Source organism: Bos mutus, chromosome 27 (assembly GCF_027580195.1).
Source record: "Bos mutus isolate GX-2022 chromosome 27, NWIPB_WYAK_1.1, whole genome shotgun sequence".
NCBI classification, from domain to species: domain Eukaryota; kingdom Metazoa; phylum Chordata; class Mammalia; order Artiodactyla; family Bovidae; genus Bos; species Bos mutus.
Genome location: NC_091643.1, coordinates 6,662,871 through 6,688,675, shown reverse-complemented (window position 1 = coordinate 6,688,675; position 25,805 = coordinate 6,662,871). Strand labels below are relative to the sequence as shown.

The 25,805-nt window shown below is 42.5% G+C and overlaps 1 protein-coding gene across 1 annotated transcript in view; it reads left to right on the top strand.

Annotated features, from left to right (window-relative positions):
- Positions 1 to 25,805, top strand: part of PSD3 (pleckstrin and Sec7 domain containing 3) — a 500,681-nt gene that overhangs the window by 424,014 nt on the left and 50,862 nt on the right. Inside the window, 1 exon segment of the mRNA XM_070364266.1 lies at positions 3,363 to 3,433. Coding sequence (XP_070220367.1) covers positions 3,363 to 3,433 — 71 coding nt within the window.

Here is a 25,805-nt window from a genome sequence, read left to right as displayed (position 1 = left end):
CTGCTGAGTTATCACTGCTGCCACCTCTCCCCATCCAGTTCTTCGTCTTGACTGTGCGCCTCTATCCACACTGTGGGCTTTTCCTCTCGTGTGGGTGGTTATAGTAGCCTCCTCACTATAGAGCACTGATGTTCCCTGCTCTAGTGTCGCTCATGCAGTCTGCACCTCTTAGCTCCTTCAGTTCAGTTCAGTTCAGTCGCTCAGCTGTGTCCGACTCTTTGCGACCCCATGAATCACAGCACGCCAGGCCTCCCTGTCCATCACCAACTCCTGGAATTCACCCAAACTCATGTCCATCGAGTCGGTGATGCCATCCAGCCATCTCATCCTCTGTCATCACCTTCTCCTCCTGCCTCCAATCCCGCCCAGCATCAGAGTCTTTTCCAATGAGTCAACTGTTCGCATGAGATGGCCAAGGTATTGGAGTTTCAGCTTCGGCATCAGTCCTTCCAAAGAATACCCAGGAGTGATCTCCTTTAGAATGGACTGGTTGGATCTCCTTGCAGTCCAAGGGACTCTCAAGAGTCTTCTCCAACACCACAGTTCAAAAGCATCAATTCTTCGGTGCTCAGCTTTCTTCACATTCCAACTCTCACATCCATACATGACCACTGGAAAAACCATAGCCTTGACTAGATGGACCTTTGTTGGCAGAGTAATGTCTCTGCTTTTTAATATGCTGTCTAGGTTGGTCATAACTTTCCTTCCAAGGAGTAAGCGTCTTTTAATTTCATGGCTGCAATAACCATCTGCAGTGATTTTGGAGCCCAGAAAAATAAAGTCTGACACTGTTTCCCCTATCTATTTCCCATGAAGTGATGGGACCAGATGCCATGATCTTCGTTTTCTGAATGTTGAGCTTTAAGCCAACTTTTTCACTCTTTCACTTTCATTAAGAGGCTTTTTAGTTCCTCTTCACTTTCTGCCATAAAGGTGGTGTCATCTACATATCTGAGGTTATTGATATTTCTCCCGGCAATCTTGATTCCAGCTTGTGCTTCTCCCAGCCCAGCGTTTCTCATGATGTACTCTGCATATAAGTTAAATAAGCAGGGCGACAATATACAGCCTTGACGAACTCCTTTTCCTATTTGGAACCAGTCTGTTGTTCCATGTCCAGTTCTAACTGTTGCTTCCTGACCTGCATATAGGTTTCTCAAGAGGCAGATCAGGTGGTCTGGTATTCCCATCTCTTTCAGAATTTGTTTTTCTCTTTGGAGCCTCCTCCTGAAACTTAGATGAGAGGAGTTGGTTTCCATTTGAGGGGACGGGCAGAAGTCTGATACTAGGGCAACAACCTTAGTAACAGATTAATAGATTTCTACCTGAAAAGCAGAAAAATTGATTTGTAAATCTTTGAACAGAAGGAATCTCAAATGCCACTAAATTAGTTTTAGGGCTTTGGGAACAGCCTTTCAGATCCAGGCCCTGCATTCTTCCTATAGAAAACAGAAGGGTTTCTCTGAGTTCTTTTCCAGCATTAAGCCAGTGTTTTATCTTAAGTTATATGAATTATCCACGTTTTAAAATGAAGCGGCTGAGGTCCTGAGAGGCTGGGGGACTGGTCAGGAGCGCCCAAGTGAGGGCTGGTGGGTGAGAGGAGAGGTCTGAGACAAGGGCCGTGGACCAGCTGGTCGGCCTTCCAGCCGGAAGGCCCAGCACACCTCTCTCCTGCACCGCAGCAGCTCCTGCAGCCAGTGGCCGCTTCCGGGCACATTGCTCTCACACGGCCCAAGTCAGAACTTGACGTCTGTTAACAGTGCACTCAGCTGTCACTTCATGTATATGTAGAGTGATCTGTGGCTTTCTTTATAGTAGCCACTCTTTTTCCTTTATAAAGAAGATTATGGTATACATTTTTTGATCATTTATTTTTGAGTGCACATTTTTAAACCTTACATGGTAGAAACATATGGGATGATTTTTTTTTTTTTTAATTTCCCCTGGAAACCTGCAGAGCGGATGTTTTGAGTCCTTTTTTTTTTTTTTTTTGCCAGGTGGATATCTCAGTATGGTATTGGCAGGAGCACCTGTATTCTGTAGGTGGCTGTTCACCTGGTTTCCAAGCTTAAGGTTTCTTCAGTCAAAGGACATTTAAAAGATGTGGTTGAAAATAATGTGCTTTTTGATTTATCAGGCATCCAGGTTAAAGGCAGTCAAATATTTGATAACAGAATAAGAATAAATGTCCTTCCTACATGTTGAGTAGACACGTTTAGAGAAAGGTAATAACCTTAGAGAAAAGGTAATAACCTTTTCTGGTTACAGATTTTAATTTTATTAAGATTAAGAATAAATAGTTAACTGTTTTGCTAATCTGTGCTTTTACTTTAGGATAATCTGTAAAGTTTTATGTAAGTCAATACAGAAATTCTACTTTATACTCCAGGAAAATACAAAGATGGGGATTGTAAGGAGTTCTGGAAGAAAATTCACTTGGAGAATTTTTATAAAGGTGCCTTGTGTCTGCCTTGCATTATACTAGGTTTCTGTGAATTCTGAAGATGAAGGATGCTTGTTCTCAGGTTATTCACAGCCTACTCAGAGACATTTAGACAAAAGAACCCATGCTACAGTGTGGCAGCACCTGCTGGAGAGGTCTTACAGGTTACCACAGGAGTAATAATTAAAGTTACAATTGGGTGGTGGATGTGTGGGAGAAAGGCCAAGAGGAGTCCTGTTGTATTCTGAGACTTTTTTCTTTTGTCTCTCAGAAACTCTGATGAAGCCATGAAGGTGCTGGTTCATGAGCCCTTAGATTAACATGTACTTCCAACATGCCACTTGCTTTTCCAGTCGTTAAGTTATCTCTACTGGAGCACGAACCGCAGAGCCTTACCACCTGGGTTCAGATTCCTACTTCTCTTCCAAGTTATGTGATCATGAGCAGGTTCCTTCTCTGTGCTTCAATTTCATAGAAAGACAAGAATAATAGTACCTACCTCACAGGGCTATTGTGAGGATTAAATGAGATAATGCTGCCTGTTACACAGTGAGGCTCAAGAAAATTTTAGTTATTATTAGTTTCGTGCATGGACGCTAAGTCGCTTCAGTCATGTCTGGCTCTTTGGGACCCTATGGACTGCAGCCCGACAGGCTCCTCTGTCCATGGAATTTTCCAGGCAAGAATACTGAAGTGGGTTGCCATCTCCTTCTTCAGGGTATCTTCCCAACCCAGAGATCAAACCCGAGTCTCCTGCAGCTTCTGCACTGCAGGCGAATTCTTCACCACTGAGCCATGTTAGTCTCGGTAGCAAATAAGCCAGGAGCATTGGAGAACAGTTACTATTGACCTTTCAGGTTGTCTTTCTAAAATGCAAATTCTGTCAAATTAAATTTTCCCATTTGTTTTCCTTTTCTAGCTCCAAGAGGCAAGCGCGGATGGAAGACCTTTTATGCTGTGCTAAAGGGAACAGTTCTTTACCTGCAAAAGGTAAAAGTAGATACACAAGAAAGGAAGCCCACAAAACTTTATGGAGTGATAATTAGACAAGTTACGCAGAAAATACTCACTTTGTACAAAGAGGCCACATCAAACAGAAAGACTATTTAATTGATGTCTAAACTGTTTTTTAGATTTTTGTTTGTTTGTTTCTAGTGAAAAAAGTTGTTTTGGAAATTATTTATTTATATATGTGTATATATTACATTTTATAAATATAGAAGATTATATACATGTCTATATGAGTGTGTGTGATCAGAGGGAATGGATGAGCTGTGTTCTAATTACATTCAATTAGAAATTATGAATATAAGTTGATACGTTAGACTTCATATTGTCTGTTCGGGTACAGGTTGTGGTAACACTTGTTTCAGTGGATATTTATAATGTGAAGTTACATCCCTATTTAGTTATTTATCTTTGTTTGGATCCTACCTAAATCTAGAAACACATTTTCATTCAAGCCCTGATATTTAACAATGCAAGTGTATTCCAGTTACCTGGGTAAGTGTTTGACCAGACCATTTCCTGGCAGGATCCTTTCTTCTAGGCCCCAGATCTGGAAGCTAGTTTGGTATCCAGTTGGCATGTTCTGGCCTCTTCAGGGTAGTGCCTGGAGCCCCTCCTCCCTAGTTCTGTGTGTGGAGGTGGGGAAGTCGAGTCTTGACCCGGAGAAGGTGCATCCCCTCCGAGGGCCCAGCCGGATTCTAGCTCCGCAGTGAAGGGAGGCTCGGAAGTGTGACAACACTGCCCTCGGTGGTGACTGTTAGGAAATATTTTTTCTTTTTAATGTGATTTAAAAAAACATAACATGAGATCTCCCTCAATAAAATTTTAAGTTAATAGTGCAGTGTTCTTAACTGTACAAGCACCGTGTTGTGCAGTGGGTCTCTAGACGTTTCCCATCTTGCCTGACAAACACCACCAATGAACGGCCCTGGCAGCCACCGTTCTACTCTCCGTTCTGTGAGTTTGACTCCCTCAGGTGCTTTACGTAAGTAGCACAAGCTGTGTTCACCCATGACTGGCTGATTTCCCCTAACATAACGTCCTAAATGTTCAGCCGGCACGTGACGGGATTTTCCTCTATTTTGTGACTGAGCAGCGTCCCGTTGTTTACTTCCTCTTCTTTTTCTGTGCATTCGTCCATCGGCGTTTATGTTGTGTCCACCTCTTGGTTACTGTGAACAGTGCTTCAGAGAACATGGTGTGCAGATGACTCTGAGATCCTGGTTTCAGTTCCCAGAAGTGGAATTTCTGGGTCGGATGGTCCTCCTACTTTAAATTTTTCTAGGAACCTCTGTGCTGTTTTCCATAGCAGTTGAACCATTTTAAATTTACACCAGCGATGCCCAGGAGTTACAGTTTCTCCACATGCATTTCAACATGTGTTATTTTTAAAACATTTTGTTTAACAATGGCTATCCTGACGAGTGTGAAAGGATACTTGGTTGTGATTTACACTGTGATTTACCCTAATCCTAATGATTAGGGGGGTTGAGCATTTTTTTCATATCCCTGTTGACCATATATGTGTTCTCTGTTCAGATCCTTTGACCATTTTTTAATCAGGTCGTTTGGTTTTTTGTTATTGAGTTGTAGGAATTCCTTACATATTTTGAACATTAATTCCTTATCATATGTATGGTTTTCAGGCATTTTCTCCCATTCCAAAGGTGGCCTTTTCACTCTGTCTTTTGTTTCCCTAATTAGGGTTAGGGCTGGGCTTAGGGTTAGGGTTTAGGGTTAGGGTTAGTTGTGCAGAAGGTTTTACTTTTATGTGTCCCTTTTCCCTATTTTTGCTTTTGTTGCCTGATGTTTTGGTGTCATATACCAGAAATCGTTGCCAGTATCAATGCCAAGAAACTTTTCCTCTGTGTTGTCTTCCAGGAGTTTCATAAGGTATTAAGCATTTAAGTTCATGATGAGTTCCCTGTTGTGTGTGGTGTATGTTAAGGATGAACTTGCATTCTTTTCACATGGATACCCAGTTTTCCTGATACTGTTTGTTGAATAGACTCTTTTCTCCTTGGTGTGCTTTTGGGACCATTTGGAAGATAAGTTGATGCCATTGTTTCTGGGCTCTCTATTCTATTGCGGTGGTCCACATGCGTGTCTTTATACCATTCCAGTGGTCCACATGCGTGTCTTTATACCACTACTGTAATTTTTATTATTATAGCTTTGTAATATATTTTGAAGTCAGGGAGTATGAGGATTCTAAATTTGTTGTTCTTTCTCAAGACTGAGTATTTAGGATCCTTTATAGCTCCATATCAATGTTAATGTAAAATTTTCAGTTTCTTCAAAAACTACCATTGGCATTTTGATAAAGATTGCATTGAATCTGTAGATGACTTTGGATAGTATAGGCATTTTGACAATATTCAGTCTTCCAGTCCATGAACATGGGATGTCTTTCCATTTATTTTTGTCTTTATATTCTCTCAAAAATGTTTGTATCTTTTATTGTATAAGGTTTTCACTTCCTTCATTATGTTTATTCCTAAAGTATTGTATTGTTTTTGATGCTGTTATAAATGGAATTGTTTTCTTAACTTCCTTTTCACATTGTTCATTATTAGTTTACAGAAGTACAATTTATTTTTGTATCCTACAACTTCATTGAATTCATTTCTTATTTCTAACAGTTCTTTTGTAGAATCTTTAGAGTTTTCTGTATTTAAAGTCATGGAATCTGTAAACAAAGATAATTTTACTTTTTCCTTTCCAATCTGGATGCCTTTAAGTTTTTTTTCTTCTCTGATGGTGATGGCTGTATTAAATAGAAGTGCCAAGAGTGGGCATAACTGAAGGCTTTTCCTCTAATAAAAGAAAAAGACAAAAATGCCCACTCTTGGCACTTCTATTTAATACAGCCATCACCATCAGAGAAGAAAAAAAACTTGTCTTTTTCTTTTATTAGAGGAAAAGCCTTCAGTTTTTCGCCATCTCAAATATGATGTTAGCTGTGGACTTTTTATATATGGTCTTTATCATAGTGAAGTAATTTATTTTTATTCCTAGTTTGTTGAATGTTTTTTTACCACGTGAAAGGTTGTTGAATTTTTATTCAATGCTTTTTCTGTATCTATGGAGATGATCATGAGATTTGAACGTTTATTAAGTCAGTGTGATTTATCACACTAATTGATTTTCGTAAGTTGGAGCATCCTTGCAGTCCAGGGATAAATCCCACTTGGTCATGATGTATGCATCTCTCATAATATGATGTTGGATTGGGTTTGCTGGTATTTTGTTGATAATTTTTGAATTTATATTCATTAGGGATATTGACTTCTAGTTTTCTTTTCTTGTAGTATCTTTTTCTGGTTTTTATATGCTGGCCTCATGAAATGATTTTAGAAGTTTCTCTCTGCTTAAATATTTTTTGAAGAATTTGAAGAAGATTGGTTTTAATTTAAATTGGTTCCATTTTAAAAGTTGGATAGAATTTATTGTGAAGCTGAATGGTCCTAGACTTTTCTTTTTTGGCAGGCTTTTGATTACTGATTAAATCTACATGCTGTTATGGTTCCATTCTGATTTTTATTTATTCATGATTCAGTTTTGGCAAATCATGTGTTTTAGGGATTTATCCATTTCTTCTAGATTGTCCAGTTTTTTGGTATGTAATTGTTCATAGTTGTTTCCTGTATTTTTGTTTCTCTGATGCTACTTGTAATGTCTCATTTTTCATTTCTTATTTTGTTCGCGTCTTCTCTCTTTTTTTTAATAGTCTAGCTAAAGGATTGTCATTTTTAATGTTATTTCAATTTTAAAAAAAACCTCTTAATTTCATTGATTTTTTTCCCTTCTGTTTTCTAGTCTCTATTTCATTTATTTCTGTAGTAATCTCTTTTTTGAGGGAAATGAATTTTATTTAGCTGCTGGTATTTTGAAGATTTACTCTTCTTTTGCAAAAATGTCTTTAGACAACTTCGTTAAGATGGACACACTTGAAGTATGATACTAAAATTAGTGTTTTCACATCTAAGACATTATTTGTAAATCAATAAAAATTACCACTATTTAATGTTTTTATTTTAGCACAAAAAGATAGGTTTTTGTTTTTAAGACAAGTTATCTCAAATGTATGTTTTGAAAATATAGTTCTACTTTATGCCAAACTTGAAATATTTAGCAAAAATTAGCCTAGTGACTAGTATCCCAGCTTATTATGTCTTCAGGATTTCATTCTGTGGTGCAGGATGTTTATTATTGTTTTGATGTTATGTTGAGATGAATCCTTTATGTGTATAAAGTCCCCTTGGTAACAAGGGCTGCAGTGAAGCTATGTAAACTCCCTAATGATTGTATCTGTGTCATCGTATTTGGCACCAACGTTTTATAGAAAGGGCTCTGAGCAACTTTGACAAATATTGGTTGCTATCCTGATTTTTTTTTGCAGTTCTCCCACTTACTATTTTTCTTTTGTTTGTTTGTTTCATTTAAATATAGTTGACCTACAGCACTTTGTTAGTTTCTAGTATTCAACATAGTGAGTTGATACTTTCTGTATATTACAAAATGAGCACCACAAGAAGTCTAGTTTCTGTCACCCTATAAAGTTATTATGTCTTATTGACTGTATTCCCCTTGCTGTACATTTGATCTTCGTGACTCGTTTATTTGGTAATGGAAATGTTACCTTCTTAATCTCCCCTCCACGCTTTCTCCCTCTGGCAACTACTGGTTTGTCTTCTGCCTGTGTGACTCTCTTTCTGCTTTGGTTTTTATGTTGGTTTTGTTTCTCAGATTGTACATACGAGTGAAATCATTTGGCTTTTTCTGAAATATTTCAGTTAGCATAATAGCCTCTAGGTCCCTCCATATTACCACAAATGGCAAGATTTCATTCTTTTCTACTGCTTAGTAATACTCTCTTATGTATGTTTTATATACGCCACATTCATCTGCACACTTAGGTTGTTTTCATGTCTTACCTATTGTAAATAATGCTACAGTGAACCCAGAAGTGCATGAATCATTTTAAAATAGCCTTTTTGTTTTCATCAAAAAATTACCCAGAAGTGGAATTGCTGGATCTTTATGATAGTTCTAATTTTTAACTTTTGAGGAATGTCTGTACTGCTTTTCATAGTGGCTGCACCAGTTTACATTCCCACTAACAGTGCCCAGGGATGCCCATCTCCACACCCTTGCCAGCACATATTTGTTGTCTTTTGGATTACAGCCATTCTGACAGGTATGAGGTAATATCTCATTGTGATGATTTGCATTTCCTTGATGATTAGTGATGTTGAGCATCTTTTCATCCATCTGTTAGCCATCTGTATATCTTCTTTGGAAAATGTCTTTTTAAACCTTTGCCCATAAATCAATCAGTTTGTTGTTTTATTTTGTTTTGATGTTGGGTTATATGGAATCTTTATATATTTAGGATATTAACTCCTTATCAGATACTATTGCTTCAGAGATCTTTTGTAGTTCTTTTTTGTTCCTTTTTCTCCTTTTGCTTTCTTCCCTTGTGATTTGTTGACTACCTTTGTGTTATGTTTAGAGTCATTTCTTTTTTGTGTGCCTGTATCTGTTACAGATTTCTGCCTTGTGGTTACCATGAAGGTCATATAAAACATGTGTATTTTTGTGTGTCTGTGTGTGTGTGTGTGTATGTTTATTTTAAATTAATGATCACTTAAGTATACTGGGAGGGATTGGGGGCAGGAGGAGAAGGGGATGACAGAGGATGAGATGGCTGGATGGCATCACTGACTTGATGGACATGAGTCTGAGTGAACTCCGGGAGTTGGTGATGGACAGGGAGGCCTGGTGTGCTGCGATTCATGGGGTTGCAAAGAGTCGGACACGACTGAGCGACTGAACTGAACTGAACTGAAGTTTGAATATATTCCAACAAACCTGCAATTTTAGTCACCTCTCACCACATTTAATGTTTTAAACATCATTTTATATCTTTTCGTGTTTGAATCCCTTAACTACTTACTGTGGATATAGATGATTTTACTACTTTTTCTTTTAGCGTTCCTGCTAGATGTATAACTGTTTGATCTACTACCTTTACTATATGTTTGCTTTTACCAATGAGAATTTTCCTTTCATAAGTTTCATATTTCTAGTTGTAGTGTTTTCTTTTTCAGTTTAAAAATCTCTCTGTGATTTAAAGCCAGTTAAGTGGTGATGAGCTGTTTAACTTTACTTGTCTGTAAAACTCTTAATCTCTCCTTCAAATCTAAATGACACCCTAAAATATTCTTGGCTGTAGGGTGTTCTCTTTTTCCCCTTTCATTAATTATATCATGCCACTTCCTTCTGGCCTGCAAAGTTTCTGGCGTAAAATCAGCTGATAGTCTTATGGGAGTTCTTGATACATAACTGGTGGCTTGTCTCTCTCTGATTTTAAGCATCTCCCTTTATCTTTCATCCTTGCCATTCTAATTATGATGTTTCTTGATGTGTTTAGGTAGGTTAGTTACACTTGTTAATCTTGGAGAAGGGCCTTATTTAGGAGATGTTCTCTGGGGCTCAGCAGCATGCGCCTCCCGTCACGAGAGCTGTGTGCTCTAGGGGTGCCCGCTCTGTGAGCTGTTGGGCCCTTCTTTAGTCGCAGAGTCGGGTGCTGTGTGTGGACTGGAAAGCAGGGCTGCCCCTGGCCTGGTGGCTGCCAGCCCTGCCTTCTGTGGTGGCTCCCTAACTGCTGGTTTGTGTGGCCAGGCCCAGTGCAGCTGGCTGAAGGGCTCGGAGGTGGTCCTGGGATAACGTCGGCCTGCTGGGGGTGGGGCTGGATCTCAGGGTGGCCGGCCGTGGCACCTGGGTGGCCTGATCTTTTGCCCTAATCTTAATGTTTCCTTCCTTCTACGAATTTGGGCTTAGTTTGTTCTATTTTAATTTCTTGACGTGTAAAGTTAGGTTGTTTGTTTTTTTATCTATAAAGGTGCTTGTACTATAATCTCATAAATTTTGTTATGTTGTATTTTCATTTACCTTTGTCTCAAGATATTTTCTGATTTCTCTTACGATTTCTGTTTTGACCCACTGATTATTCAAGAATACATTGTTTAATTTCCACATACTTGTAATTGTGCTGTTTTCTTTCAACTATTAATTTCTAGTTTCGTCCTGTTGTGATTAGAACACACTCGGTATGATGTCAGGTGTCTTCAATTTGTTGAGACTTGTTTTATAAGCTAACGTGTAATCTGTCCAGGAGACTGTTCTGTGTGCACTTTGGAAGAACGTGTATTCTGCTGCTCTTGGATGGAGTGTTCTTCATCTGTCTTTGAGGTCCATTTTGTCGACAGTGTTTATTTTATTCTTTGTGTCCTTGCTAATCTTATGTTTGGATTTTCTGCCTATTATTGAGAAATTCCCTAATATTATTATATTGCTATCAGTTTCTCCCTTCAGTTCTGTCCATATATGCTTCATGTATTTGTGTGTTCTGGTATTAGGTGTATATGTACTTTTAATTATTACAGCTTCCTGGTGATTTGATCCTTTTGTCATTATATAATAACCTTCTTTGTCTTTTTTTGCAGTTTTGTCTCTAATAAATATGGCTGTCTTTTGGTTACATTGTACGTGAATATCCTTCTCCAGTTCTTAATTTTCCGCCTGTATGTACCTTTAAGCATAGCGTGAGTCTTACAGCAAACAGCTGGGTCTTTTTTTTTTTAATCCATCCGGAGACTCTGTATTTATCAGGGACTTCAGTTCATTTACAGTTAAGATAATTATTGATGCAGAAGTACTTACTATTAGCATTTTGTAAATTGTTTTCTCTTTCGTGGCTTTTTTGACACTTTTCCTTTGTTATTCTCTCCCTTTGTGTTTTGTTGATATTTTGTAAAAGCGTAATTTGATTGCTTTCTCACCTTCTTTCATGTGTCATCCATTGGTACTGTCTTCGTGGTTACCATGAGTCTTACGTAGCACAGGTTATAGTTCTAAGTCATCCTTTTTAAGCTGATAACAACTTAACTTTAATCACATATAAGAACTCTACACTTTTACTTTTCCGTCCTCACACATAATTTGTCTTGGTGTGAGAATTTATTTCTTTTTATATTGTGTATCTACTAGCAAGTTTTGTATTTATAGTTGCTCTTATACTTTGCTATTTTAACTTTCGTGCTACAGTTAGATGTGATTTGCTCCCTGCTCCTACAGTATTTCATTATCCTGTCTTTGTCTGTGTATTTACCTTTACTGGTGAGATTTATATTTCGTCTTCTTTCTCTTCTATTCCCAGTGCTGCTGTTTCGTTTCCTTTCATTTCAAAGTCTTTTGTTTTCATTACACTTTCTGTAAGTCAGATCTAGCAGTGACACATTCCCTCTGTTTTTGCTTACCTGGGAAATTCTTCATCTGTCTTTCACTTTTAAAGGAGTCATTTGCTGGGTACTGTGTTCTTGGTTTACAGGCTTTCTGTCTCCACCCACCAGCTTTCTGAATCTGTCCTCCTGCTCACCTCTGCCAGTCTGCAGGGTGTCTGCTGAGCAGGCCTACGACCTTCTTAAGAAATTCCCTTGAATATGACAAGTCTCTCTTTTCTTGCTGATCAGAAAATTCTGTCTTCACTTTTTCCTTGACAGTTTGATGGTAATGTGTCTTTGTGTAGATCTAAGGGTGAGGGTATCTTAATCTGAGACTGCTGGACTTCTTGGATCTGGATGTCCATTTTCCTCCTCAGATTTGTTAAGTATTTGGCCACTGTTTCTTTCAGTAAGCTCTCTACCCGTTAGTTTTTCTCTTCTCCTTCTGGGACTCTGAAATAGGTATTTTGTCCAGTGATCAGATCAGATCAGTTGCTCAGTCATATCCGACTCTTTGCAACCCCATGCATCGCAGCACGCCAGGCCTCCCTGTCCATCACCAACTCCCAGAGTTCACTCAGACTCACGTCCATCAAGTCAGTGATGCCATCCAGCCATCTCATCCTCTGTCGTCCCCTTCTCCTCCTGCCCCCAGTCCCTCCCAGCATCAGAGTCTTTTCCAATGAGTCAACTCTTCACATGAGGTGGCCAAAGTACTGGAGTTTGAGCTTTAGCATCATTCCTTCCAAAGAAATCCCAGGGCTGATCTCCTTCAGAATGGACTGGTTGGATCTCCTTGCAGTCCAAGGGACTCTCAAGAGGCTTCTCCAACACCACACTTCAAAAGCATCAATTCTTCAGTGCTCAGCCTTCTTCATAGTCCAACTCTCACATCCATACATGACCACAGGAAAAACCATAGCCTTGACTAGACGAACCTTTGTTGGCAAAGTAATGTCTCTGCTTTTGAATATGCTATTTAGGTTGGTCGTAACTTTCCTTCCAAGGAGTAAGTGTCTTTTAATTTCATGGCTGCAGGCACCATCTGTAGTGATTTTGGAGCCCAGAAAAATAAAGTCTGACACTGTTTCCACTATTTCCCCATCTATTTCCCATGAAGTGGTGGGACCGGATGCCATGATCTTCGTTTTCTGAATGTTGAGCTTTAAGCCAACTTTTTCACTCTCCACTTTCACTTTCATCAAGAGGCTTTTTAGTTCCTCTTCACTTTCTGCCATAAGGGTGGTGTCATCTGCATATCTGAGCTTATTGATATTTCTCCCGCCAATCTGGATTCCAGCTTGTGTTTCTTCCAGTCCAGCGTTTCTCATGATGTACTCTGCATATAAGTTAAATAAACAGGGTGACAATATACAGCCTTGACATACTCCTTTTCCTATTTGGAACCAGTCTGTTGTTCCATGTCTAGTTCTAACTGTTGCTTCCTGACCTGCATACAGATTTCTCAAGAGGCAGATCAGGTGGTCTGGTATTCCCATCTCTTGAAGAATTTTCCACAGTTCACTGTGATCCACACAGTCAAAGGCTTTGGCATAGTCAATAAAGCAGAAATAGATGTTTTTCTGGAACTCTCTTGCTTTTTCTATGATCCAGCGGATGTTGGCAATTTGATCTCTGGTTCCTCTGCCTTTTCTAAAACCAGCTTGAACATCAGGAAGTTCACGGTTCACATATTGCTGAAGCCTGGCTTGGAGAATTTTGAGCATTACTTTATTAGCGTGTGAGATGAGTGCAATTGTGTGGTAGTTTGAGCATTCTTTGGCATTGCCTTTCTTTGGGATTGGAATGAAAACTGACCTTTTCCAGTCCTGTGGCCACTGCTGAGTTTTCCAAATTTGCTGGCATATTGAGTGCAACACTTTCACAGCATCATCTTTCAGGATCTGGAATAGCTCAACTGGAATTCCATCACCTCTACTAGCTTTGTTCGTAGTGATGCTTTCTAAGGCCCACTTGACTTTACATTCCAGGATGTCTGGCTCTAGGTCAGTGATCACACCATCGTGGTTATCTGGGTCGTGAAGATCTTTTTTGTACAGTTCTCCTGTGTATTCTTGCCACCTCTTCTTAATATCTTCTGCCTCTGTTAGGTCCATACCATTTCTGTCCTTTATCGAGCTCATCTTTGCATGAAATGTTCCTTTGGTATCTCTGATTTTCTTGAAGAGATCCCTAGTCTTTCCTATTCTGTTGTTTTCCTCTATTTCTTTGCTGAAAAAGGCTTTCTTATCTCTTCTTGCTATTCTTTGGAACTCTGCATTCAGATGTTTATATCTTTCCTTTTTTCCTTTGCTTTTCGCTTCTCTTCTTTTCACAGCTATTTGTAAGGCCTCCCCAGATAGCCATTTTGCTTTTTTGCATTTCTTTTCTATGGGAATGGTCTTGATCCTTGTCTCCTGATAGTGTCCTGTAAACCTCTTAGGCTGCTGTTACTCTTTATGACTTTTTTCCCCATTTGCTCCTCTGAATGCATAATTCCAATTTTTCTGTCTTCAGTTTCTGATTCTTTCTTCTGTGTTTAAGTCTGCTGATGAATGATTCTAGTGAATTTTTCAGTGTGTCATTGTATGCTTTAGTCTCAAAATTTCTGTTTTAGATTTTTAAATATTTTCTTTGTTGATATTCTCTTTTTGTTCATGCATCATTTTCTTGAGCCAATTGAGACTCTTTATGATGGTTATTTTTAATTTTTTATCAGATACATTATATACCTTTCTTTTTTACAGTCAGTTTCTGGAGATTTATTTTGTTCCTTTGATTGCGCCTGGACAATGATTGGATAATCTCCAAATGATTAGACATTTTGACAATCCTTGGACAATGATTTACTTTTTCTTTTACTCTACTTATTAACAGAAACATTTTAAAATTAAAAGTTCTTCCAAAGCTTATTTTTTGGTTAGTCTAGTATCTGATGACTATGAAATTAAAATCAAATGGTTTTACTTTTTCCTCTTTACAGAATTTGCAAAAACATTCATTTTTAATTGCTTACAGTATTTTCCATTAAATAGGTTTATCATAATTTAATTTTTCCTATTTTCAAACATACCCTCATTTCAGCTTTTTACAGCTGTAAATGATATACTGTGCACATCTCTGTTTATTTCTTAAAAATAGACTCTCAGAAGTATCATTGGTCACAGAGACAGAGTGGGAACTAACTGTTTGAGATTATTGAAACCTATTGCTAAATTAACTTCAAGGAATACTGAACAGCTTCCTCTGTCAAAGTAATTTCTGACAATATCTGTCCCACCACAGCCTTTCCTCACTGCAATAATTACTAGCATTTGGATATTTAAACGTAAAGGCCTCATTTGTTTTAGGCTTTTTGTTTTCGGTGCACAGACACATGCCCTTACACACTTGCCACACTCCAAAGCTGCCTTTCCACACTTGTGTTTCACTGGGGAAGAAAATACACTTGAAATCATGTCGGCAGTACTGAGTTGGGCGGCAGCCTATGCGAGGGCATCCACGTTTGCACCGTTGAGATAATAACCTGCTTGGGATGGAAACAGAGGTGTTGGGAGGGGACATATGTGATTTATTTTCATTTTACACGTTTCAAAATGTTATCATAATGACCTATATAATAAAACTGAAAGCATTATTCTTTTTCAGACCACTCTTTCTTAGGAGTCACCCAGATCAATATTTAAAAGGACCTTGACTGTCCTATATCAACATTTTACATACCACCAGAGCAGCTTTGTAAGGAGCACTGTTATAATTCTCTTCTACGGGCACTTTTAATCCAATGTCTAGATTGAGAACTATGTCTAATGTTAACAAAACCTTTTGTTTTCTTCCTTTTGGGATAAGTTAGGTAAGGAATATTAGACTATGGGATACTTCACCTTGGACTAGAGCTCTTTTCGTGGTTAAGTTCCCTTGCAGAGATAGGTATGGAGACAGCTGAAACCCAAAGATTGTAAAGACAGTGATCTGGGACAGCCTTCTGAAATGTACACATTGCTTTGAGGGGTCAAACAACTGGAGGAGTGGAGACTCTGAAGTTAGGTGATTATTCCTGTTCTTAGGTGGCCGGGCATCTTTGTCTTCGTTTCCCTATGGAGCCAGCACAGCTTCTATTTATAAGTCAGCTGCTTTGGCCTTTGCCAAAGCACCATGTGTATACACGCTGGGCCCACACTGGTCCTTTCAGCTAGATTTGTCTCTGCAGGGAACAGCCCTTTGAAATTAAATTTCACATATCACAGCTGTTTCCCCAGCATCAATCCTATTCTCTTGGCTAACTTTGTCATTTTCTCTAAAACCTCTATGAGGGGCCAAGATGTCTTTGGCAAAGTCATTTCATTGAATACCTAGTCACAGGATTTCCGCCCACTCCATCCCAGGGTGAGCCTGGGAAGAGAGAAAAACATTCTTGCCTTTGACAGAAGTGATGCACAGAGAGAGGCTATTTCCAAGTCAACAGCTCTGCCTTTCTTGTTGTCCTCTCCCTCGGATAAGGGAATTGAATTGTTTGACTCGTCCAGACATCAAATAGAGAGGGCCTACATGTTGACAAGGAACTGACTTTGTGAATTCTGAAGTGTCAACATCAGTTGGATTAAAGCTACAAAATTAGATTGCACCTCCATATTTATGGTACCTCTGGAGTGGGCAGATGGGCACTTACGGAAAACTGGGTGAGATTCCTCTCATAAAGTGAAAAACGGGACCCAGAGGAAATGATGTGTTTGTTCAGGAGCGTGCAGATCGCGCTGTGGTCACCTCTCAGGCTGCTACTCTGTGCTCAGACAAAGTAGCCTGAGAAAGGGCACCCTGTCCTGTATCCAGGCCAAACTCCCTTCTTATTGTTGTGAGTGCTCTTTGAAAGAAAAGGAGGGGCTGAAAAAATGTGACAAGTGTTTAAAGTCTCAGCATAGCAGCCATCTAATGTCTGTTCCCAGAGCTTTGCGCAGATCCTAGAGCCTAGCTCATCAGCCAGTGGAAGCGCCATCATAGTGGGCCAGGTTCTTGGATGGATATATCTGCTCTGGTGTTTTATTGGTTTCTTCCTAACTTGTAAGATCTTCTTTAAAAAACAAAGAGGCTATGCGAATGTGAAGACCCAGTGGGCCTCCACATCTGAAGATGCCAAGCACTGTAAGGTTACCAGGGAGCTGTCTGCGGCCCACTGCCCCAGGGGCGCCCGCAGGACACTCAGCTGCCTGCCAGCATCAGCGGCGCCAGCTCCTAGACCTCTCCCTCTTCAAATTACCTCCAGAATGTAGAGTGTATCGGAGGCTCCGCACTGGTACAGCGCGTGTCCTACAAAGGGCTCCTCTCGTCCCATTGCTGGCTAATCCTTAACCTTGCTGGAGTCCTGACCTGCTAGCACGGGGCGGCAGATGCTGCACAGAAAGAAAGTTATATCGTTGCAGGGTAATTGGGGGTTTGTACAGTTTGGGGGTTATGTCTTCACACAGCCGTTTAGAGCTTGGTACTCTGCTGAACGCTGGGCTTCCAGCGATGACGAAGATACAGTCTCTGCCACAGAGAACCCACAGAGCGAGACAAGGAACAGGGAAACTGAAGCTTCACCTTCAAACAGTGTATAAACTAATAGAGGGATGCAGAGTCTCACCGGATAAGGCCCCTGATCACGCTTGCAAAGGTCAGAGAGTGCCTCCCTGAGGAGTTAACACACCCTGAACCCACCATACCTCAGTGATGATCAGGCATTTGCCAGGCAGGCAAGGTTAAAGAAAAAGGTGGTGGTGGGGCGGGGTGCATTTTTAACCAGTGAAAGGGAAATAACAGTTTTGGGAGACTTGGCGTGGTCAGAGAATGGCAAAAACAGCTTTTTTAAGATGTCTTTTTAAACATGGACCATTTTTAAAATCTTTATTGAATTTGTTTCAGTATTACTCCCGCTTCATGTTTTGGTTCTTTGACCTCAAGGAATGTAGGATCTTAGCTCGCCCACCAGGAATCATACCTCCAGCCTCCCCTGCATTGGAAGGCAGAATCTTAACCACGGGACCAGTAGGGTGATCCCAAAACAGCTTTTGACATTTGTTTTACAGGCTGGATAGAGAGTACCCAGGAGTAGAAATATGATGAAAATAATGTTTCAAGTAGCTAGTGAATCATGAAAGTGAAAGAAACGGTGTCACAGTTCAGTTCATGAACTGTTTTACCAAGGAAGCAGTTTTCTCCCCCAGAAGAATGTCAGACCCTCTGAGGATGAGTGTGTGCTGCCCTCCCCCACACCCAGGCCCCCAAAGGATCCAGACAGTGTCCCACTGTGTGCCAGCTAGTCCCCCTCGCAGGACCCACTGGGTGACTGTGCTCCCAGGAGGCATGGTGCTCTCCCATGTAACCTCCTGGGATTCAAGTACAGCTGAGAAGACAGCTCACCCCTTCCTCTCCTTACCTCCTGTAGCCGCTTCTCTGTAATCTGGATGAAGGATTATGGAAAAAAGGCATACTTTTCCTCCAGCCCCAGACTGGTTCCGTTCAGCATGGCAGAGCCTGGCTCAGCCTGGGTCAGGCCGTGCCAGGCGGGTGGGATGAAGATAATCGGATGGAGCGTGTTCTCCAGGGCCTCGCCAGCACACACATTCTACCGCCATCCTCTTTTTCCACGCCTTACTTGCCCGGATCAGATTCTCAGCATCAGAGCTTCCCGTCCAGAGGTTCCCAGGTACTCCTCCCGCGCCTCCCGTGTTCTCCAGGTGGGCAGCTGCTGCACCTCGGCCCCCGCCCACCGTGGCTGCCAGAGCTTGGCTCCTAAAAGAGGGGGCAGCGTTGTGAGACGAAGGAAGCAGGGCCTCTGCTCCCCTAACTAAAGGAGTCAAATAAGCCTTCCGAAGTTACCAAAGCCCACCCTGCTTTCGCTCTGAGCACGTACACGCCACACATACACACATCGCCTCTGCCCCTGCAGGGTGGGCGGCTTGGGGTCCCATTCCATTATCAATTGCTCATCTTTTCAAGATTGCTTTTGAAGATTGCTCAGCTAAGAAATAGCCTAGGGACCTCCCTGGTGGTCCAGTGGTTAAGAATCTGCCTCCCAAGGCAGGGGAGGCAGGTTCAATCCCTGGTCGGAGAACTAAGATCCCACGTGCTGGGGGGCAGCTGCAATGAAAGCTCCTGCATGCTGCAATTGAGGCCTACACAGCCAAAAACAAATAAATAAATATGTAAAAAAGAAAAAAAAGGAAATAACCTAATGATTTTTACCCAATTAGTATTTCCTCATTAAGAGTGAGAATAGTAGTAAAAATCACTACCAACCAAAAAAAAAAAAAAAAACCCACAGTCACCAGAAGGAAAACCAGGCACAGCTGAGCCTACACCAGGCAGATGCTCCGAGCCTCTCCAACCCCCACTCAGCCAGGCTGCCCCTCCTCCTGTCCCAGCACAAACAGGCTCATCACGAAGGTTTTCCGTGACTCCTTAGGAAACCGAAGACTTAACAAAGATCTCATGCCTCTAAGGTGCATATCCCTGCCTGTTTGCTTACAACTCTCTCTGTTGCATGCCCCCTGAACAAAGACACACACACACACATCTTTACAGGGTATTGCTTTGTATATCAGAGAAGGCAATGGCAGCCCACTCCTGTACTCTTGCCTGGAGAATCCCATGGACGGAGGAGACTGGTGGGCTGCAGTCCATGGGGTCGCTAAGAGTCGGACACGACTGAGCGACTTCACTTTCACTTTTCACTTTCATGCATTGGAGAAGGACATGGCAACCCACTCCAGTGTTTCTGCTTGGAGAATCCCAGGGACGGGTGAGCCTGGTGGGCTGCTGTCTATGGGGTCGCACAGAGTCGGACACGACTGAAGCGACTTAGCAGCAGCAGCAGCTTTGTATATAATATCTAAGGGAACAGTCATCCCAAATCAGAGCATCCCACCTCATCGAGGCAGGAAGGGCCTGGGAGGCTTATTGAGCCCACTTACTGTAGTGACCATTCAGCCAGAAATAACATGGGTTTGTTAGTATGATGTAGTTTTGGGGTACTTTTTATATTTGAGCCCTACAACTTTATAGGAGGATATTGTCTCCATTTTTTAAATTAAGAAGCTGAGGCTCAGAGGTTGGTTTGCCTCCTCAGGCTTCTGAAGAGTGGTTGGAACCATGCTAATGTTTTTTCCATTAGACTCTTCTTGTATAAGCTGACTCATTGGAAGAGACCCTGATAATGGGAAAGATTGAAGACAGAAGAAGAAGGGGATGACAGAGGATGAGATGGTTGGATGGCATCACCGATTCAATGGACATGAACTTGGGCAAACTCTGAGAGATGGTAGGGGACAGGGAGGCCTGTTGTGCTGCAGTCCATGGGGTTACAAAGAGTCGGACGTGACTTGGCGACTGAACAACCAGCAATTCTTATATAAACACATAGCTCTATTGCATGTCTTTTCTAACTACTAGAATTTTAAAACAAGTGATTTTGGAGAACTTTTTGTTACCCTTTACCACATCAACCAGATTCCACTAACTTCTGGCTTCTTGTTCTCGTTTGGTTGCTAAGACATGTCTGACTCTTTGCGACTTCATGGACTGTAGCCCATGAGACTCCTCTGTCCATGGGATTCTCCAGGCAAGAATACCGGAGTGGGTTGCCATTTCGTCCTCCAGGGGATCTTCCCCAACCAGGGATCAAACCTACGTTTTCTGCATTGGCAGGCCGATTCCTTACCTCTTGAGCCATTAGAGAACCCCTAACTTCTGGCTAACACACAGTAAGTACGCAGGAGCTTCTTTCTGAAGGCAGCTTCGGGCTCTGATCAGGATCAGTGATTCTCCTCTGTCCGTCATGGCACTTGCCTGATGCCACCTCTCTTCTGTTGGAATGTGAGGCTGTCTCTAATTACCTTCCATACTTAGTGTAACTAACCTTTTAAGATTTTCTAATTCAGACCCACTTTCAGAGAGTCTTCCTTTTTGTTACCAGGAAACATGAACAATCATAGAAATGTCAGCATTTCAATCATTTCATGATTCCCAGATCGGCACTTAAAAGTCAAGCGTCTGTTATCAGCTGAACTTAGGTTGACAAACTGTCATCCTGACTCAGACCTCACAGGACGCCAACCAGTAGCGCATGCGTCTTTAGGTCAGGACTGCTGTAGTTTTCAGAACGCTGTGCGCTGCACGCATGCCTGAGAGCAAATAGGCCTCTAGAGGAGCTTACGCCCTGTCTGAAAAGGTCAACAAATAAAAAGCCATTTCATACTCTTCTCTCAATTCGTCCCACCCTCTCCTCCCCGCACTGTGTCCAAAAGTCTGTTCTCTGTGTCTGCGTCTCCACCTCTGCCCTGCAGATAAGTTCATCACTATCATCTTTCTAGATTCCATGTATATGCATCAATATATGACATTTGTCTTTTCTTTCTGACTTATTTCACTATAATAGGCTCTAGGTTCATCCACCTCATTAGGGCTGACTCAAATGCGTTCTTTTTTATAGCTGAGTGATATTCCATTCGGAGAAGGCAATGGCACCCCACTCCAGTACTCTTGCCTGGAAAATCCAATGGACGGAGGGGCCTGGTAGGCTGCAGTCCATGGGGTCGCTAGGAGTCAGATACGACTGAGCGACTTCACTTTCACTTTTCACTTTCATGCATTGGAGAAGGAAATGGGAAATGGCAACCCACTCCAGTGTTCTTGCCCGGAGAATGCCAGGGACGGGGAGCCTGGTGGGCTGCCATCTATAGGGTCACGCAGAGTTGGATACGACTGAAGCGACTTAGCAGCAGCAGATATTCCATTGGGTATATGTACCACAGTTTCTGTAGCCATTCTTCTGTTGATGGGACATCTAGGTTGCTTCCATGTCCTAGCTATTGTAAAAAGTGCTACGAAGAGAATGGCGTAGAAACATATATATTACCGTATGTAAACAGAGAGTGAGTGGGAATTTGCTGTGTGACATAAGGAGCTCAACCTGGTACTCTGTGACAACTACAGGGGTGGGGTGGGCTGGGAGGTGGAAAAGGGGTTCAGAGGGGAGGGGATGTGTGTTTACCTGTGGCTGATTCAAGTTGATGTATGGCAGAAACCATCACAATATTGTAAAGCACTTATCCTCCAATAAAAATAAAATCCCAAAAAATGAATAAAAGAAGAGTGGGCAAAAAAAAAAAGCCACTTCAGTGCAATTCAATGCTGCAAAGAAGGCAATGTGCCGTGGAAGGACAGTTCACTGAGCCTCAGGAAGAGCAGAGAAGATCATGGAAGGATTCACGGAGGAAGTGATGTCTAGACTGAAAAGTGATGTCTGCCCTGAAAAGACACGCAGAGGTTAGTCACGTGAAGGATTCAGGTAGGGCGGAACGTGTACGGATGCCCAGATGTCAGAGACCATGGCACGTCCAGGGAGCTGCAGGTGTCCCAGAAGGCCGTGCTTGGGAGTTGAGCTTTTCTCCTGGAGCAGTGTGGGAGTATCCAGGGATTTTTAATGGGGTGTGACACAATCAGATGTATATTTTAGAACCATCAGTCTGGCTCTAAGATGGGGTGTGGGTTGGGGGTGGTGTTGGAGTCATAGAGACCTCGTGAGAAAGGGGAAGCACGCTGCCCGGGCAGTTCCGTTCCTGGTGCTGAAATCAGGGGTCTGACACGGTTATGGATATGCAGATCAGGGGCCGGGAGGGGGTCTGGAGAGTCCTCCAAAAAAAATACACGAGAGAGGTGATGTCACTCAGAGCTTGTAAAGTGGGGAGAACAGTGGGACACAGACCTTTCATGTGTGCCTGCGAGGGAGGGACCATGAGAGGGGCCAGGCAGTGTGACCCCGTCTTAGAGGCAGTGGGGGGCGGCAGGAAGAGAGAGAGATGGGGGGGTAGGGGAGGGCTGCCCAGACAGGGCCTGGAGTGGCACTCCAGGCTGGAAACAGGTAGCCTAAGGTAGGGATCGGAAAGTCACTCTGGAATCCAGCGACGAGGAAGTTATTGACGAGGCAGCTCCAGTGGAGTGGCAGGCTTGGAAGCCGGAGGGGGTGAGTGAGGACATGGGCGGAGAGCGTGCAGACAGCTGATTTTAGGAGGTTCTTCCCTGATCTCCCCTCCATGCCCCCGCGACACCCGTTTCCTGTGACCTGCAGATCCTGGATCCCCAGTGTCTGTTCTCGTGCAAGTGAAACAGGCCCGTTTCTTTCTTTCTGTGCCCTGGACAGTTCCTGACATGGTCCCAAGCCCTTGTCTTGTTTCTCCAGCTTATACACCACCCGCCAGCCTCATGACCACCTCCTTCCCATTCTGGCCCCTCCCTCCCCCTACTTCATCGTGTTTGCCTCTGACTTTCAAGCAAAAAGGAAATCCACAGAAAATTGCCGTAGTGACATCAGAACCATTTGCAAAACGTCATATTGGGAGGAACGAGAAACCAACTTGGTGTCTACCCCCCAGAAGAGCTTGGGCTTACAGTGATACAGGTTTTATGCAATGAGTGGCACATGACACAATGAAAGCCAAGTGTATGGGTGAACTGGAGAAACGTCGGGTAAAGGGGGAAACGCTGTGTGAGTAGCGGACTGCGGTTCCTAGAACTCCTCTTCGGCAGAGCACAGTGCAGCATCTGTGGTGAGGCAAGTGGTTTTGTCTGTTTCCCAGCTGAGCAGAAATGCACTCCTGTCCGTGTTTGGTTATGGTACTTGCAGTGCCCCTGAGACCAGGCTTGGGGAATGTATTACCTGATGGAGAGCTATTTATTTTTATTGGAATATGAAGTGTTTGCAGCAGAGGACTCTTAATATCATTTTAATATAACAGTTTATGTATGCTTTGAAATTTTGAAATTGCTGTGGGTTAATGATAAAGTGATTAAATTTTTGGTGGGGAAATTCCATCACTTGTCGACATACAGGTATCAGCTTCCTACCGTTTTGTTATCCAGGAGTGAGTCATCTGCTGGTCAAATGCTGAGATGCGTCTTTGCTGCCACACAGCTTCAGAAGATCTCTGTGGGTTTCAGTCAAGGGCTTTGTGTCTGACCCCTCTAGGTCTGTCCTTTTCTTACAAGTCTTTTTTGGTAAGCTTTATGATGGTATTTTTGTTACAGGTCTGGTTGTGACAAAAGTGAATTATGTTATCCTTAAAATAGTCGGGTGATTGATGGAATGGTTAAGAGAGAGGGGTGTGGGTGGCTGCTGAGTGCATGGCTCTGAATTACCTGACTGTGAAATCCTCTATACCAGGCTCTGGAGAATGTTCTTTTTTTTAAAAAAAAAAAAAGTGTTTATTTGGCTGCGTTGGGTCTTAGCTGTGGTCCGTGGAATCTTCGTTGGCTCGTGTGGGATCTTTTGTTGCAGCCCTTGGACTCTGTGTTCAGTGCCCGGACTCCGTATTTGTGGTTCGTGGACTTCGTTGCTCTGTGACACATGGGATCTTAGTTCCCCAGCCAAGGATTGAACCTGGGTGTCTCTTTTATCGCAAGGCAGATTGTTAACCACTGGACCACCAGGAAAGTCCCTAGAGAATATTCCAATGTCTTTTATCTCTAGAGTCTAGAAAACAGGTATTCAGACCAGAATATATTTGCCATTGGCATGTCTTTCAAATGTAAAAAAAGTGTTGGTTAACTAAAAATTTAGTTTCCTGTCTTGGTATACTGGGAACTCTCTGTTCTTGATGCAAAGTCTTCCGTTGTTTCCTTGGACTTCTTGAGAGAGATTAGTTCCAACTGCTTGTAAGCGTTTTGGATTGGGAAGGGAGTTGTTTGCTGCCGTGTCTGAGTACAGGCGGCACATGCAGAGTGGGCCCGGGCCAGGCAGAAGGAGGCCCTGAAGACCAGGCCCCCAGACTGATGCCAGGTGCCGGGAGCCAGCCGGCCTGACCGGGACCCTGAGAGCAAAAAGCTTTCCTGTGTGCTCAGGGTACTTTTATTTATTTATTTGGTGAAACTGCTGGTTCTGTGCCCTCTCACACCCTGAAAGGGCCGTATGGACCCCTCTCCCATTCTCTGAAACAGTGGAAAGTGCATGAAACAGAAGTTCACTAGGTTTTGAGGTGTTACATGATCATATCTGAGTTTTTGTTAGTCGTAAGTCAGATGAATGACCCATTTCAGCAGAGCAGTGTGACCATTATATAAGGCATATTTCAAACATAAGCAGAATTTTTTAGGACTATCAATTCATAGACAGGCATTGCAACTGGAAACACGTGGTATCTGGAGTCCAGGACACACAGGCTGTGCTCTGAAGGTTTGTTTAAAAACACGCTCAGAGGGTCTGGCAAACAGAAACTAGTTTACCCTATCAGTTGGCTGTGCCCTTTTCCAAGCCACTCGAGTGTGAGATGTGTTCAGAATGCAAACCTCTCCTCCTGTTTGCTCCCTGGGGGCCTAGGCAGTGCCTTTCTCTCCCTGTCTCCCTCCCCTCCTCCCTCCCTTCCTTGCAGTAAATATTATACCCACACCAGTCATGTGAAAGTCATAGCAGGAAACACGAATTCGACACTAACTTGCTTTCCAGGGCTCTGCACTGAGGGGTGGTGGGTGGGTGATGATGGGCACACAGCACACAGTCACAGACAGTGCCAAGTGCAGCCTTTCGCAGGGACCCAGAGGAAGCCCTGGTCACTGTGTTAGTTAGAAATATTCAAGGAGTAAGGATGGGCTTCCCTGGTAGCTCAGCTGGTAAAGAATCCGCCTGCAATGCAGGAGACCCCAGTTCAATCCCTAGGTGGGGAAGATCCGCTGGAGAAGGGACGGGCTACCCACTCCAGTATTCTTGGGTTTCCCTGGTGGCTCCGCTGGTAAAGAATCTGCCTGGAATGCGGAGACCTGGGTTCAATCGCTGGGTTGGGAAGATCCCCTGGAGAAGGGAATGGCTACCCACTCCAGCATTTTGGCCTGGAGAATTCCATGAACTGGATAGTCCATGGGGTCACAGAGTCAGACATGACTGAGCGACTTTCACTTTCAAGGAGTAAGGAAGGTGCTGAGATGTTGCTTCTTTTTAAAAATGTTAAGACCTTTCAAGTTTCTTCAGATACTGAGTCCCAGAATCCTATATACTTTTTCAAAGGGCTGTTGTTGTTTAGCTGCCAAGTCTTGTCCAACTC